This window comes from Carassius auratus, chromosome 11 (genome assembly GCF_003368295.1).
Source record: "Carassius auratus strain Wakin chromosome 11, ASM336829v1, whole genome shotgun sequence".
Lineage (NCBI taxonomy): Eukaryota > Metazoa > Chordata > Actinopteri > Cypriniformes > Cyprinidae > Carassius > Carassius auratus.
The window spans coordinates 1,493,568-1,511,004 of NC_039253.1; the positions used below are offsets into that span (position 1 = coordinate 1,493,568).

General features: G+C 34.7%; 1 protein-coding gene across 2 annotated transcripts in view; it reads left to right on the forward strand.

Annotated features, from left to right (window-relative positions):
* The first annotated feature begins 4,488 nt into the window (after nt 1-4,488).
* LOC113110711 (filamin-B) overlaps nt 4,489-17,437 on the forward strand; it is a 65,248-nt gene continuing 52,299 nt past the window's right edge. For both annotated transcript variants that reach the window (XM_026274862.1, XM_026274863.1), the window contains exon 1: nt 4,489-4,857. In XM_026274862.1, coding sequence (XP_026130647.1) covers nt 4,566-4,857 — 292 coding nt within the window. In that variant the 5' untranslated portion in view covers nt 4,489-4,565. The remainder of the gene's footprint in view (nt 4,858-17,437) is intronic.

A 17,437-nucleotide genomic window follows, 5' to 3' on the forward strand; every position in this document is an offset into this window, starting at 1 on the left:
TATCAGTCACATCTAATCTGCTGCTCAAGCCAGTTTTTAGGATATGATGCGTTGGCCTTTTCTTATCCTTTTAATTGGGACACCAGTTCTTCGTTCAAGTTCGATTAAGATTAGTTTTATAGATGCATTTGTATCTTTAATTTACCATTTTTGACCAAGCGCTTTTTCTTTTTAATTTCAAATTGAAGTTTTGGAACTCGTTGATGACGACAAACAGAACTGAGGAAAAGATGCAAACGGTGATTTAAATTTAAACCGGTCGTAGCTGAACCTATAAAGCCTGGTTTTTGTAAGCATAAAGTTTGTATTTGTGATTCTCTGTCAGTTCATAGTGGTGCAATAAAGTTTCTCACAAGTTAAACATGGGCCTTTGGGCAAAGATCTCTTTAAACTGCTCGCCAACCAAGTCCGTACAGTACAGCACACTGCCTGTATATATTCTTATTCGTAAATACTGAGTTTTTTTTTTATTTCTTGAACTGAGAGAGCTTGGAATTACACTTTTGTTTCGAACATGAAAGATCGTTAATTGTCCAAATTCTATTTTGTAAAGAGACAGAATGATATAACACAGTTTCTGGAATACAGAAAGGGTATCTGCACTAACAAGTGTGATGTGCATGACTTCAATAAAACAACTTCACTTTACTTGACTAGCTTGATTCTTTGTGGTCTACACCTATTTCATCTATTTTTAGCTATATCAGCATATAAAAGTTTTTTTTTTTTCTGTATGGGTTTTTCAAAACTAATAATCAGTATATTTTAGGAGGCAAACATTCACAAACATAAGAGTAATTGCACCGTTTCTAACAGGTTCTGGTTTCATTAGTAATTTTAAATGTACAAAAACAGTCCGTTATGCTGCTTGATATTGTAAACTGGTATTTTATATGATTTAAATAACCTATCATAATCATAAATGCATTAATTTGATAGTTTAAACGTTTACTGTACTTTGTTTATATATATTTGCATACCTATAGCTGCTAATGAAATAGATGTCATGAATATTCACAGAAAATTGCTTAGCGTTGTAAAATAAGACGAATAGGCCCCTCATGAATCTAACACAAAAACTTTGGCATAGTGTGTTAAAATGTTTTCAACTTAAATGAACACAAGATGGCAGCCCTAACAAGATTTTTTTTTTCGAAGCTGTTATGTTTCTCGTTTCTTGTGCATTATGAAGCGTCTTCGGCATTTACAAGGCCATATGTTTGTTCTCAGGGCGAGATTATTAAGTGTATAATCTCCTTGATCTTTATTGCTAATAAGGTGTGGAATGTCTGGAATACCTTTGCTGAATTGTTCTATTGTCTGGAAATCAGGACGGATCTGTAAACTTGAGATTCCATGTTTCCTGCAGCGGTTAGAACCACATTCTCATGGAGTCCTGATAGAATGTCAAAAAGCAGTGCCGAAGCTCATCGACTCCTCTCTGACACACTCAGGGGCCCCTGGGGGCCTCGCTTTGACATGTCTGTGGTGTGGGAGTGTAACCGGGCCTGACTCAGGACATCAGCGATGATAGGAAGTTCCCCGCCCCGTCTGATAGCACTACACACCCTCATACTGAGATTTATGCAACATCAGTCGTATAAGCAGCGAACTCAAATCACAAGTTAAAGACAGGTAATGCATGTGCATCTGATATAAAATCATGCACTGAATAAATGCAATAAAATAATCAGCTATCAAACAAAACAAAACATCAGTTTACTATTATACAAAAAGTGAATTAAATGCATGCATTTTATGACAAATTTGTATTTTAGCTAACTGTGCCAAGAACATTAAAGGTTATTTTGGTTGCACAAGAAGAAATTCCTTTTGAAAATCTTTAATGATTAACTGGAAAACACATTAAAAGTATTGCTCAAAAGTTCAGCCTCAGAATCAAAGCAGTACGGTAAAACAGAGATTCATTGTTAAATAGGTGCCCTTCAGACAGAAAATGTGCCTCTGATTCTATTACAATGAACAGCATCCTGATGATTCAGATGCACCTGGAAATGTGATGCCAGCGCTATTAAAGATCTCATGCGATCTGCTTTACCAGCAGTACGTCATCCTACAGATGGGTCGGTCCGTGCCGTGCCTGAGGGCCTCAGTTTGGTGCAGCCTGTGGGTTTGAGTCCAGACAGACAGACAGAGGCTGTAATCTGTGCTTCAGACGCATTACTCAGCTCAGAGAGGTGAGAGACTATCACTTCAGTCATTGCAATCTTTCTCAACCGACTGATGCATCATCACCGTCATCACTGAGGTTAAAAAATAACATGATTACAGGACGGACTTCTGCAGCGAACACAACACATATTTACTTCATGATATTTAAAAATCTCTTTCATTTATTTAAAGGAAAAGCTCACCAAAAAATGACAATTTGCTGAAAATTTACCTACCCTCGGGCCATCCGATGTAGTTTATTTCTTCATCAGCTTTATAGGAATGAAGCATCACACCTGCTCAGCAATGGATGCTCTGCAGTGAATGGGTGCCGTCAGAATGAGAGTCTAAACAGCTGATAAAAACATCACAATAATCCACAACCACTCCAGTCCATCAGTTAACATCTTGTGAAGACAAAGCTGTAAGAAAAAATCCTTTTTTTTTTTTTTACGTTAAACTGTTGCATGGCTAAAATATGAGTCCAAGACGTTAACTGCTGGTGTGGATTATTGTGATGTTTTTATCAGCTGTTTGGACTCTCATTCTGACGGCACCCATTCACTGCAGAGGATCCACTGGTGAGCAAGTGATGCAATACTAGCTACATTTCTCCAAACCTGTTCCAATGATGAAACAAACTCATCTACATCTTGGATGGCCTGAGGGTTTTCACTTTTAGGTGAACTGTTCCTTTAAGTGTTTGGCTTTGTTTCGAATGCCTCGAATGCTGTCATATCGCAGATGTGCGTCTTTCTTTTCATTTGTAAGAGTGTGATGCAATGTTGATCCACCCTGGTGACTAATGCTGATCATGTACTGTATGCTGCATGGGAAACGTTGGGGATGGCAGGGCTGAATGGAATAATAGCCGCTGTTGATACTGGAGTGAATATTAAGACTCCTGTCAGCAAAGGTGGGAAGCCGTGCAGGATATGAGGGCGAGGGGAAAGACGTGTATAATGAAAACGTCTGGATATGTCTGTTATGATTGTAAAGTGCTGCTGACACCTTCCCAGAGACAAAACAAAGCCGTCAGGAGCTTGCCAAACGTGTGGGAAACATTTGTCTGGCGAATCATAAAAGTGTCCATTACAGAGATGCATCTGAAATCTGTTAGACAGCCCTGTGTGGCTTTTATCAAACAAGTAGAAAGTGTTTGGGGGCCTTTTGTGCAGAACATTTTTTGCAATCAGTGCACATTTACACGATTATATACTCTAGATTGCAATGAAAATTACTGGAGAACCCACACACAAACACAAAGGTAATCTAATAATTTCTCTTAATGTTTCTTTTTATTTATATAGAAATCAAGTTAATAAAGAATAGATCAAATGAAAGTTTAAAACAACATAAAAAGTTTCGAACAGGTTTAAGAACAAGTCTTCAGTGTGTGATGCTTTGTATATTTTGCATATAAAATAATACTATTTAGATTGATTTATAACTTTTACTTTATATTTTTATACATGTTTGTTACATTGTTTTTAGCAGTTATTTTATTATTGATTTATATTAATTTATTTAGTATTTAACATCATATTCAGTCTTTTCCAATTATATATATATATATATAATTTTTTTATTTTTTACGTTTTTCTTCTAATAAAATGTTATTTTATTCCATTTTTTTTTTTTTTTTGTACTAAAATCTAAAAAGTTAACATTGATAATCCTGGTTGTTTGTTTTCCATCAATTTGTTTCCTTATTATTTATGCTTACTGAAAATGTTTCTGCTTTAACATCATTTTATGATTTATTATCCATATATATATATATATATATATATATATATATATATATATACAAAATTACAAATAAATCACAGAGTAGGAAAAAACTAACAGTAATAGTAAACAAAAAGCTTTTAATACGTTAAATAAAAAAACAATAACAGTGCTTTTTTATTGCTTATTTTATTGTTTTACAGAACACAATCAACATTTAATCGAAATGTATAAATAATATAAAAAATGTTTATCCTATAGAAATTTGTAAATATAGACAATATTTCCTATTTAATAATATAATATAATAATATAAAATAAAATGTTAGCCTATATAAATTTGTAAATATGGCCTATATTTCCTATTTGACTGTTTATTCGTCTTTATGTTGATGTTTTTACTAAACGTAATTTTTATTCTCTCACCATATCGTTTGTTGTTGGTTCGGAGCTCGCTGGACAGAGAAGGTCTGTAGTTTGTAGTTTGTAGAAAGGCAGGTTATGTCTGATGCTGCGCAGGTGCGTCACGCGCATGCTGTATATAACAGCGCGCGCAGGCGCGTCGCGAGAGAGACACAGTTCTGAATACAGAGCGCACGAGCGCAGACTCGCGAGACACATCCAGAGTTATTAACCACACAACACACGAGTATTAAACCATCATGCCGGCCACAGAGAAAGACCTGGCGGACGACGCGCCGTGGAAGAAGATCCAGCAGAACACGTTCACGCGCTGGTGTAACGAGCACCTGAAGAGCGTCAACAAACGCGTCGCGGACCTGCAGCTGGACCTGAGCGACGGACTCCGACTCATCTCTCTGCTCGAGGTGCTCAGCCAGAAGAAGATGTACAGAAAGTACCACGCCAGACCCACCTTCAGACAGATGAAGCTGGAGAACGTGTCCGTGGCGCTCGAGTTCCTGGACAGAGAGAATATAAAGCTCGTGTCCATCGGTGAGTTCAGCTTCTTCTGCTCGCTGTACCTGACGAGAGTTGAGTCAAAGTGTCAATAATGCACGGTTAACCCTTAAGTAGCCTACCATTGTGTCGTGCTAGTCATTCGTATTAATGTAACGTTACGTTGGTATTTAGTGTGAACACCAATTCAGTAAATTGACACACTTTTGCATTTGGTGACTGGGAAAGGGGTTCAATTACTATAAAGTACCCCTATAAGTGACCCTGGACCACAAAACCAGTCATTAGGATCAGTTTTCATAAACTTTCTATTGATGTAGGGTTTGTTATGCAACTATTTGATAATCTGAAATCTGAGAGGGCAAAAAAAAGTTGTCCAAATTAAGTTCTTAGCAATGCATGCTACTAATCAAAAATTAGGTTTTGATATATTTACGGTAGGAGATTTCTTCAAAATATCTTCTTTGAACATGATATGTACTTAATATCCTTATGATTTTTGGCATAAAAGAAAAATCTATAATTTTGACCCATACAATGTGTTTTTGACTATTGCTACAAATATACCCCAGCGCCTCGAGACCGCTTTCGTGCTCCAGGAACATATATAGGTACTTTAATGTGAACCAGATGGGATTCCTTGATATTTTATAGTAGTTGTAAGATTCATTGCACACTGATGGTGTCGTATGTATACCACAGTACTAAAATGCATGTCTTTCTATTGTTTTGTAAGCGTTTAATAACTTTGCCCTTGTATAAACAAACAAAAAAAATACTAGAGATTTAGAAGTGTTTTTGCTGTTATATATTGCAAAGTTGGTCTCCGATAGAGATGGTGGTGCTAAATCACCATTATATTCATCTACCATCGTATTTATTGCCAGTTATAATAGGATTTATTACGATGCTTATCAAAAACATAGAATGAGTGTGGTGCAATATCTGGGAAAAAAAATATGGTAGTGTCACTATTTCTGTATTTCTTTTCTGTCTGTTGATTGATCAAGTACTGTGGTGTACAATGGATGTGTTACATGGAAGTACCCCTCAAAAAACCTATTTGGTTTGTGTCGTTGCATCATAAACCAAATGCATTTTTGCGCATGTTAAAGAGCTGTTGAGATGATTCATTCACAGCAGATAAAGAGATAACGGCCACCGAGTGTCTATTGAGTCTCACTAGATTATCAGTCTCATCTCTGCTGCTTTTCCTTATTTGGGCCGGCGTGAGAAAGTTGCACCATTTAATTGCATTCTTGTGTTGATCCAGATTTAGAAATCTGGAGAATTTCAGGATTCCAGAGGCTTAAATATTAAGATGTAGTTCCACTATGCTTGTGTTTGGTGTGAACGCCACACCTTTGACTGGTTTGGGACATTCTTGAAGCCAATTCAAATTCATCAGGCTGCGTTTCTTACAGCTTAATGTGATTTCTCACGCTTTCGCTGTTGTTTTACGTGCCAGTGCTTGTGTAAATCCTGGAAATAGATTATGAACCTACATGAAATCTCAGAACAGGTGCTTACTGTCACTTCTACAGTCAGGGTGAGGACTTTTCCTCCATATTTGGCAATCGGTTGTTTGCAAAATGCATGCAAACACTGTCATGACAACGCCTAATCTGATTTCCGTGCAGTTCCTGCCCGGTTACGTATGCTTGTTAGCAAATAAATGACATCAAAGTTCACGTTTGTGATTAAATTTGAGGTGTGAGGGCGTGAACATGCCTCAGGCTGGACTTCCTGTTGTATGTTTCTGTGCGTCTCCGAAGCAGAGGATGAGCTCTGGGATGTTCATCATTCTTTGCATAGAGATTTTCCCAAGCTTGATGTGTCTTTGGAGAGCTGTGGCGTGTCAATGTAGTGACCTAATCACCAGTCACTCATGCACTGCATCAGACTTCTCCATTCATCTGAGGGAGAGGGAGTAACGTGCATTCAGACCTGAAGGTGATAAGATAGAGAGGATTGGATGGACGACAAACTTTATCAGTACAAAATGTGCTAAAATATTTTTTAGCACACTTATTTTTCCCCTGAGGCTTGACATATGTTGTTGGTTTTGTGCTGGGACCACGTTATTATTTTTTTAATGCCGTGTTTTTGCTACTGTGCCTTTAGGAAACATGCCTTTGCATGGTTTGTATACAGCTGCAAATTTGTTGTTAAATGAAATAAAACGTTATTTTTTTATTTTATTTTTTATAGCATTTTTTTTGTCCATTTTATTTGATCATTTTAATTTTTCTAGTTAAACATAATTTCTATTTAAATATATTTTATAATTTCACTTGTATTTATTCATATACAATGTTAAAATACATTATATATTTTTATATAATTTAAATATTATTTTTCATTTTATATATTTTTTTTGTTTTTCATTTTCAATTATTTAGCTTTTTTTTTTTTAATAATTGTAATTGATTTTTAATATTCTATTACATTTTTTTATGTATTTTTTTTAATAATTTTTAATTCATTTATTTCACTAGAAATTTATATTTTTTTATATATATATTTCTAACGGTGATCCTTCCAAAACAATTTAACCCTTCGATTGCACAATAGGCGTGTAAATGGATCTTCCTGTGTTAATGCGTTCATCTGTATGAAGGAACCAAGTGGGAAGTAATAAAATAACGAAGTAAATTAGATTTCCTTATGAGTCCTTTATTGAACACTCTTGGTTGTTGCTGTTTTTACACTCTCTTACAGTAGTTGTGTCACACAGGACATGCATGGAGAAGCTCTTTAGTTGGGGATTTACACAGACACTTCCTGAATGACGGTATCTTCCGCTCCAGAAACAGTCTGGTGGGGCGTTTTTCATTCGCACACATTTGGACCGGCGTGGAAAGGTTGAGCGTTATCGTGAGGTTCAGTGCCCAGACTTTCCACTGTTTGGAAGGGCAGCGGTGTTCAGAGATGGGTGAGAAGTCCCAGCTAAACAAACACGAGAAGGTCACAGCGCCCGTCTGCTGTTTTGAGCGTAAATCTCACCGGGTTACATTTGCCAGTGTTTTTGTTTCTCTCTCTAATGTCAAAGACAAGAAGACATAATCGAAAAGGTCAGCTGAAGAACTTTTACAGCCTCTTCTAGTCCAGAATAAGCTGTAAAGTGGTCTGGACTTGAGCTTGTTTTGCGCAGCACATAGTCCCTGTTTCTAGCCAGTTCCCATGTCATTTCAGTCCTGCTTTGTGCTTTTTTTTGTTTTCCCCAGGCTTCTGCGAGTGCGGTCTGACGTGATGGCTATATACCGTATCAATTTGGTTCCCAAATATGTCTTTGATCATCATGTGGTCTTCAGCCGCCCCCAAAATTAGCCCGAGTGGTTCTACTGATGTTCTGAAGACGGTTCGTGCTGAGTCAGTCCATTAACTCTGACTCTGCTCTGACATGTGTCCTGATTTTTCCACAGTTAAAGGCGTGATTGAAGTCATGCGGGAGGTGATTTAAAGTGTCTTTAGGGTCGTTCAGCATTAGTTTTGTGGGATGAGGATGTGCTGAATCATGTGCACTGTGCACTGAATCATTAAGCGTCTTCCAGTCTGTATTCTAGGAGGTGATGCACATTTGCAAATCTGATGAATGCAAAGTAAATTCAGTTTGTCATTCACAAAACTGATGCTTCGTTCCCTCTTAGACAAAGATTGTTTGTTAAAATAAATCAAGTTTACATGAAATCAAAACTATTTCCATTGATGTATGGTTTGTTAGGAGGACATAATTTGGCAGAGATACAAGTATTTGAAAACCTGGAATCTGGTGATGCTAAAAAATCAAAATACTGAGAAAATCGCTTTTAAAGTGGTCCAAATGAAGTTCTTAGCAATGCATATTACTGATCAAAGATTTTAATATTTAGATATTTTGTAAAATTCCTAATGGAACATGATCTTTGCTTAATGTCCTAATGATTTTTGGCATAAAAGACAAATCGATCATTATGGCCCATAGTGTTTTTTTTGGCTATTGCAAAAAAATGTACCCAAACTTTGGTACATGTTAAGCTTTAGTTTAGCTTTAGTGTTGTTTTGTGGGTTCAAGGTCACATTATGTTTTATATATATCAACTTTGTTTGTGGCAAATATATAATAATAAATATGATTCTACACTCACTCACTCAAGCCAAATATATTATAATAAACACTATTTTTGACTTCTTTCTTTCTTTTTTTAATTCAGATTTATTGTGCAGTTCTTCTCAATGGTAGTGTTACAAAGTTCGGCTCGCTGCAGGAATCGAAATTACTGTGCTTCTTCAAAAAGCTAGCAGCTCAGCGAAGGCTTGTTAGAGAGGCTTGAGCCTGGAAGATGCAGGAAGCTTGTCCCGCTCACATCTTTAGCTCTGCTCATGCTCATGGTATTCAGTGGTGTTTTATGTCCTTTAATCACAACAGCAGCCTCAAGCCACCGCAGGCCTCCCTCAGAGATCAGCTCAGACAGATTCAGACTTTAATCTGTTCAGAAAGTCTTGCGTAAACCGAGTCTGCTGCTCTTTCAGTTCCCTCTTGATTCACTTCTCAGTGAGACACGTGCTGCATGTAGGCCTTCTTCACTTCGCTTTGACCAAATGTTTTATTTCTATATAACAATATGACTATAAAATAATATTAATAAGTAGCTGTACTCTAAAGTATACATTCAGGTGTGTATCATTGACATAAATCACCATTTTTTTTGGCATAGTAACTTTTTTTTTTTTTTTTTTTTTGGGTCATTTGATGTTTGGCCAAATATTTGGAAATAATAATAATTTTACTGTAAAATAATAGTGTATATAAGATTGTGGTTTTTGTTGCTGTTGTATTGATATTATTATTATTATTATTATTATTATTATTATTTCTTAAAATTCCACTGTAAAATAAATTGTATATAGGAAATGTATTATTATTATTATTATTATTATTATTATTATTGTTATTATTATTGTTATTATTGATATTTGGTTAAATGTTATAATAAAAATATTTTTCACTGTAAAATAATTTATTATTATTATTGAAATTTGTTGGCAATAATGAAAAAAAGAAATTATTTTTAAGAAATTATTAATTTTACTATTAAATATATATTATTATTATTATTATTATAGTCCTTTATATTTGTTGGCAATAAATATGTTGGCAGCAATACAAATTTAATTAAAATAATTTATAATATTTATTGCATTTGTCTGTAAAATAAAAATCAATTCCATAAGAAAATAACATTTTTATTTTTATAAACCGTAAAGAGTATAACTGTAAAGTGACAATGCTAATATTAATTTGTTTTTATGTTTTTTCCTTTTCATTAAACAGAAGGAAAACCGCAGGAAAGCCTTTTAAGCTTTTCTTTTGTTCACAAAAACCAGTTTATAAGTGTGGGCAGATAATGATTCAGATTTAGTCTCATCTCGTTGTAATGTTTGTTGCTGGTAAGAATAGCTCAGGGATTTTTGGAGTGTTTTTGTGAAGGACTTAGTCACATCCAAAACTGAAGTTCGTCCGAGTCGCCCAAGATTTAAAACTTCCCCTCTGAGAAATTCAGAGCAAATTAAGACGTCTGAATGTGTTCCCAGGGCAAAGGCTGATGGAAAAGCCTATTATTAAAAACTGTGTGCCAGCTTCCCCACCAGAGAGTTGAAAGAGTTTTGTTTGGAGTGGCGTTAAATTATGCTTTAATTTCAGTATCATGTTTAATCTGTTGTAGATCGATTCAGAGCAAAACAAATGGTTTCAGTCAGTTCTTGTGGGCTGGATTGTCTCCTGTAATTATGGTCACGTTTGACTCTGAATGATCTTTAGTTCAGAGTTTCAGAGTTTTTCCTTGTTCAAGACGTTCCCTTTCGGCAGGAGTCGGACCTGTAGAGTAACGTGTGGGATTATGGGAACTGTTAGTTTCTTTGGCTGTGAAGGTTTTCAGGAGTTGTTCTGACAGGCCGGTGTATGAGCAGATCAGATGTTCAGGGTGTGGACTGCTCTCTAGACAACAGTTTCTTAGTTGAATTTGTATTTGTAGGAGAAATAAGGCCTGAAAATATCAGTATTTGTTGCAACTACCATTTAGTCTCCTTCATCCAACAAAAAATGTAATAACATTTTTAGGGCCCTAATAAATCCATTTTATTTTTTCCCAAATTCAGTTTTTTTCCAAAAAAAAAAAAGTGTATTTTTTCTGTCTTAATTTTCTCAACTTTATTTTTAATGGTTAAATTTAAATGTATTAATCAAAAAGCATGTCTAATTAATTAAAATCATAACACTTATACATTTTCACAACAATTTATTAAAGTGTAACAAAAAATTATATGTTTACGGCCCTTTGCAATGTTTTATTTTTTCTTCACCATATGTTTTACTGTTACTTAATTCTGTGTTTTAGCATGTCTAATTAGTTAAATTTCTTAAATACAACAAAATATTTTGAATTGTTTCTTAAAATAACCTTTTCTGCATCGCAGAAATTATAGGGCCCTACATTTTGGCCTTTGTATCTTAATTGGTGTTTGACAATGCTTTTTCTGTATGATTATAGTAGTTCATTTATTCCATTATCAAGTTTTTTTATACTTTATTATTATTAGAAGTAGTAGTGGTAGTATATTCTAAGTTTTTAGTAATATCGATTATGGAAGAGCAATGATTTAATTTAGTAGACATTGTCTCTTATTCTGACGTTTCAGAAATGTAATTTATTCTATTTTATTTCCACATGATTTTTAATAACAATAATAAAAATAATAATTCTTTTAGTGAAACGTTAATGTCTTATTACAAATTTTTGTTTAATAGCAATAAGTCATAATAAAATATTTAAGACAACGTACATAGATTTCGCAATTCAAATCTTCTATATTATTATTATTATTATTATTATTATTACTACTACTACTACTACTACTACTATTACTACTAAATACTGATCTTTTAATTTGAGAAATTAATGTCTTATTTTTTAGCAAATTTTTTAGTAATGATTATAATAAAAGAATATTATTTATTAGACATTATCTAACAGAAATTTCAGAGATTAATTTAAATGTAATGCTATTTTATCCTATTTTTATAATAATCATCATCATCATCATATTATATATTCTATTATATACATTTTTTATTTTTAATAATAATATTAAATTAACATTCTTTGAAATAATGTGAAATTATTAGTGAAATATTAATGTATTTTGTTACTCATTTTTAAGTTATTATTATTATTATTATTATTTAAAAGTCAAATTGTGGTCATGGAAATCACAAAATTTTTGGACAAATTGTGCAGCACTACATACAAGCAGCAAACTTTTTTTAATTTATTTTATCATCAAAATTTGACTCTCCCCATCCAAAATATACACACACACACACACACACACCAAACAGTGCAGCCTTGCATGTAGTCTGTCATCCTAAAGCTGTATTTATTTGTCACCTGGTGATGCTTACTTCTCTGTTCAGGTAAATGCAGCTAATGAAAGCCGCCCATCTCTAGCTTTCCCAAAGTTATCCGACCCGCTCTGTCTCAGATGAGGCACTGATTTATACACAAAGCCAAACTCTCAGAACTTGTTGTACTGGATGAGCATAGAGCTTCTGGCCATCAGTTGGCCTTTAACACACAAACACACAGAGGAATAATGCAAGGAGAAAGTGTTTGCATTCATGTTAAACTGACTGTGTTACAGAGATAACCACATTCCCAAGTCTCATTTATTTATACAGCGCTTTATACAATACAGCTTCACAGTAATAAACAAAATTACAGTGTAAAGGTTGCAAGATCATCAATTATGAAACCAATTCAATTTATAAAGCAGCTCTACACAATACAATAGTGTCATCATTATTCAGGTCAGAGTTGCAAAGTTCAACAATTATGAAACTTCTGTGAAAGAAACGGTTGTAATTCGCTTCATCTGGTGTTTTTTATTTTTATTTTTTTTTTTAGCTTTTTTGGAATTCTAATTTTACATCTCACAATTTTATTATTTTTTTTTCATTTTAGGGTTATTTTTCCCCCTTCAAAATTCTGTTGGAATTTTGTGGTTTTGACGTTTTCGGAATATTATTAAATTTGTATATATTTTTTTTTAACCTCTGAATTCTGTTTTTACGTCTCTCAATTTTAGAATTTTTTTTTCCCCCAATTTTTTTCCTCCAATCTTTTTTTTCCCCACCTTTTGAATCATAATGATTTTTTTTTTTTTTTTTTTTTTGACTGAATGAAAATGTGATTTATGACTCATGTTTATATCTCGTGATTCGGAGCATCTCTAAATTGAGAAAAATGTCAGAATTGCAAGAGAAAAGCTAAAATTGTGATATAAAAAGTCAAAACCTAGTTTTAATCCCATATGTAAACCACCTTCAATTGAAAGAGTTGTTGAAATAAGCAGCATATCTTTTATCAATCCTCTAATTAAGCTTCAGATGAATAAACCACACCTAACAGGCGTTTTGACGTGGTAATTCGGTGTAATCTGTTTTAGTTTTGGAGTCTAAAAGAAGCAACAGGATGCAGGGCTTCGCTAATGCGACCCTAACCAAAGTTCAGTTCCTCGCACCGATGCCAGAAGCCGCGGATGCAGAAACCTCACATTCCTGCAGCAGAACGGATTGCATCACAGTTTCAGTAATGCGTCCCAGATACTGACATTCTGCCCTCGGTCCAAATAACGAAACCTCAAAGTGGAAAACCAACACGTACGGCATCCGTCAAAAAAGGCGAGACCTTGAGCAAATATTTCAGGGTTGCTATAGAACAACTTCAGCATTAATATTCTCAGTCACGCTGTGTTAAAACATGCATGAGAGCCAGAGAAGGTGAGCTTGCCTAAAACAACCCCAGCTTTCTGTGGGACGTCTGCACAGGTTTCTCTTGCGGTCTGCAGTTGAGTTGCAAGTTAACATCTTCCATTACGTTAAGTCTGACCGCATGAGGTTTTTTTACACCGACTCAACCTGAGGGAGTTGTTTTTAGGTCAAAGCGGGAAATGCATGCATGCATGGTAGCAAAGGTCAGATTGCATTGCTTGCAATGAAGCTTTGACCTTCGGGGGCCAATGCAAGGAGCGAAAGCAAACCATGTAATTGACATCAGCCTACGACGAAGCAATTTCTCTTTCTTAAAGTGACTGGCTTTGTTTCCTAGAGGGAGAAGTTTACAAGCGTCTCTGGTTTCCTCCATGTTATCTGGATTGCATTAACACTTCAGTCACCATGTTGCTCGAAGCGCTCCTTCTGCTGTTCTTTAGACCCGTGCAGTGGGCCAGTATGTGATTTTAAAGTTAATCATTTACTCTCCTGACTTGCCATCTGTGTTAAGACTGCGTCTGCACATCCGATGATCTCATACAGACTTACACAAGCACGCTCCTGAAGCTCGTTTTAACCTCTTCATAGGCATTTTTCAGATGCTTTGACTCTGATGTCATGTGCTTAATTCAAAACATCTCTTGCATGTTCTGCTGCTTGTACTTTGCAGGTCAAATGTGCACCATTTTCAATGATTTGCATTGGGATTTCTGTTTAGAGGCTGCTAGTTTAAGGTCAAAAAGCCTGTTTAGGCTGTGGGTTTTAAGTCTTTTAAAAGCCACAGACCCCCAAATATGATAAACCTCATGCGAGTGACCCCCATCCTAAAATTTTAAAGGTATCTGTATAGCTTTTTGCATTAAGACCAACGTTCTACTGTTCAAACATAATGTTATAAAAGTTACAAATATTATTTGGAAAATAGTTTTGTTTCTATCAAGTTCTTACTCGGTACAGTATGTATGCATGCATGCTCACTCCTTTTTATTTTTTTTAAATGTAATTTTAGTGCTGTAAAACGATTAATCATATCCAAAATAAGTTTATATACATTTTTAAAAAAAAATTATATATATTATATACAAACTTGTTTTAATTGTTTTAATCCATTTTTTAATATAATTTTACCTTTTGTTTTAATTTATAGCTTTTGTTTGTATATTTTACTCTGATTGTTAATCGGTTTGTAGATTTTTTTTTTTTTTTTTAATCAGATTTAGTCATTTTAAATATCTGTAAATATACTTGTTTTTAAATATTATTAATCATTTGTTTTTTTTGAAAAAAATTTTAAATTATCCAGCTTATGTATTTTTATCAAATTATTGTACATTTCCTCAGTTTTCGGTTAATTTTATTCCATTTTTTTATATTTTTGGTTATTTACTCATTTATTTGAATGTAATTTTATTTTTATATCATTTAGATTTTTCTTTATCTTTGTCTATTTTGTTTTTCTGTAAACATTTGCATGGACTCCCTGCACGCTCTTGCTCTGGTTTAAGGCTGAAAAGCATCGTATAAATGCAGCATATAGGATTTGTTAACATGAACTTCAACCTAAGAAGAGTATCACACAGTGGAGCTCCTTAAGCAGTTGCAGTCTCCACCCTTGGGTGTAAGCCAGTGTTTCTGTGCTTGTGTGTAGGTCGTATTGCCCGGTGGAAGGTACCACGGCTTGTGTTTGATTTACAGTTCAGACTTGTCTGTCAGATCAGGGAGTGCTGGGGATTTTTACAAGCACAAATAAAACCGCAAAACAAAGGGTCCTTTAGAAAAGCAATCTGCTTGTTTGGAAGGCACCCAGAAGGCCAGTCGTGTTTCTGTTGCTATGTGACTTTTCACTGCTGTTTGTCACCGAGAAATAAGTCAAAAGATTTGCGAACAGCTACACAGATTTCCTGCCTACTGTGTTATTTACTTTGGCTTCGGCCGAGCCTGGATGACTTCAGATGTCTAAAAAAGCTTCAAAGCCTTTCTATTCTCTGAGGCATGTTCAGACATTTGGGCTTTACACAAGATTTGCTCATTTGGACCTTTTCTTCGATGCAATTCTCTTCACTCTTTTGCATGTATTGCGTGCTATTTTTAGGGTCCTTTGATTGCCATGATGAGAAAATTGCAGACAGATTGACAGAATCCAGTCATGAACTTGGAAGTTACTGTATAATGCAGAAAATATTGGAGGAATGAATTAAAAGTAGGCCAGTGTGCTTGAATGAAATGGTGATATGGACTCATTTTTGTTAATATTAATCTGCAAAAGGACTATTTAGATATGAATCTATGTAGATATGTTCTGCATGCCTCTATGAATGAATGGCACGGTTTCATTTACTACACGTGTACTGAAGCACGTGTGACACTCGCAGTGTTTTCAGTCGCTGTCATCTTCATAATTCATGAGCCTTTTGCCATTTATTTGAGAAAAACTATCATCAGATCATATATACACAGAAACCTAAAACTCTTCACAACAGCCTATCATAATACAAGTTTGGTTTAACTTGAAGAAATTGTGACATGCAGTATTTTACTATACATCTTGATGTACATTTATGCATTTAGCAGACGCTTTTTATCCAAAGCGACTTACAGTTCCTGATGTAATGCTACTACTGCTAATAAAATGATTATAACAACTTTATTTTTAAGTAATAATCATAGTTTTTCTTCAATGTTTTAATTTTAACTGTAAACCCGTTTTGTGCATGACTTGCTTGTTGAATTTCCATTTGATTAATAGGAATAAGCTTTAAAAAAAAAGAATTTATTTTCAGCTTTTTTTAAGTATATTTATCAGTTCAAAATTAGACGTGCTTGATTATTAAAATGTAATCCAAAAAAATAAATAAATAAATTGAAAGCACAGAACTCTGTAAACATAAAACGGAATTAGATTAAAAGGAAACCCTAAGTGTTTTTGTTAAACTTAATTTTTTTTTTTTTAATGTTTCATGATTTAAATTAATTAGCCAATGCTTTTTAATACGTTTAATTTAGTTAGAATGCATTCCAGTAGAAAAAGAAAAAGAGAAAAATTTGTAAAAGAAAAAATAATACATAAATAAATAACAGAATTTAGGTCAAATTAAAGCAGATTTCTCAGCACCTCATTTCATTGCAACAGTAATTGGCTGTTTTACAGCACTACCTTGGAAACCTTTGGGCCTTGGCCGACATTCTCATGTCTGGGTTTTGAGTAACTCTTCTGGTGCACAGGTGAAAAAGACCCTTTTAAAGCATGAGAAATGTCATTCGGCTGCTCAGGACGTCCTTTCTCTGCCGGTTTCTGCCTCCTCTTGTCTTATATTCCTCGCCCCCGGCTCCTACAATAGACACTTTCTGAGATTACACTGGCTTTCATACAGGAGCTCTTGTGTCCGGCTGGAAGCGGGAAACCCGAGACGTCCACCGCTACCTTCTGCTTTTGCAGGCTTCTCTTGTGCTCCTGTTTGCAATATCGAGCCAAGGATCTGCAGATCCTGAATGTTCAGTAGGGTTTATTGGGCTCTTTGTCATGTGGTTGTTCAGAAGTAATTGAAGTCTTTGACAGGAAAATAAGAGAAATAATTTCAGGTGAGGTATCGGTTTCTGTGCAACCTTGAGCCTGTTAATCAGTGTAATGAGATGTGATTTGCATTGGCAAATTGAGCAAAAGTGAGACTTTCCATTGCAAACATTAATGACCACTGTATGTGATGCAGTTCATGCAAATATGGACGACTTCCAATAGGAATCAGCCATTAGAGGTCACATGACCCTCTTTTCTCACAGTGATTGGCTGTTGTGGTGATGGAATAACTT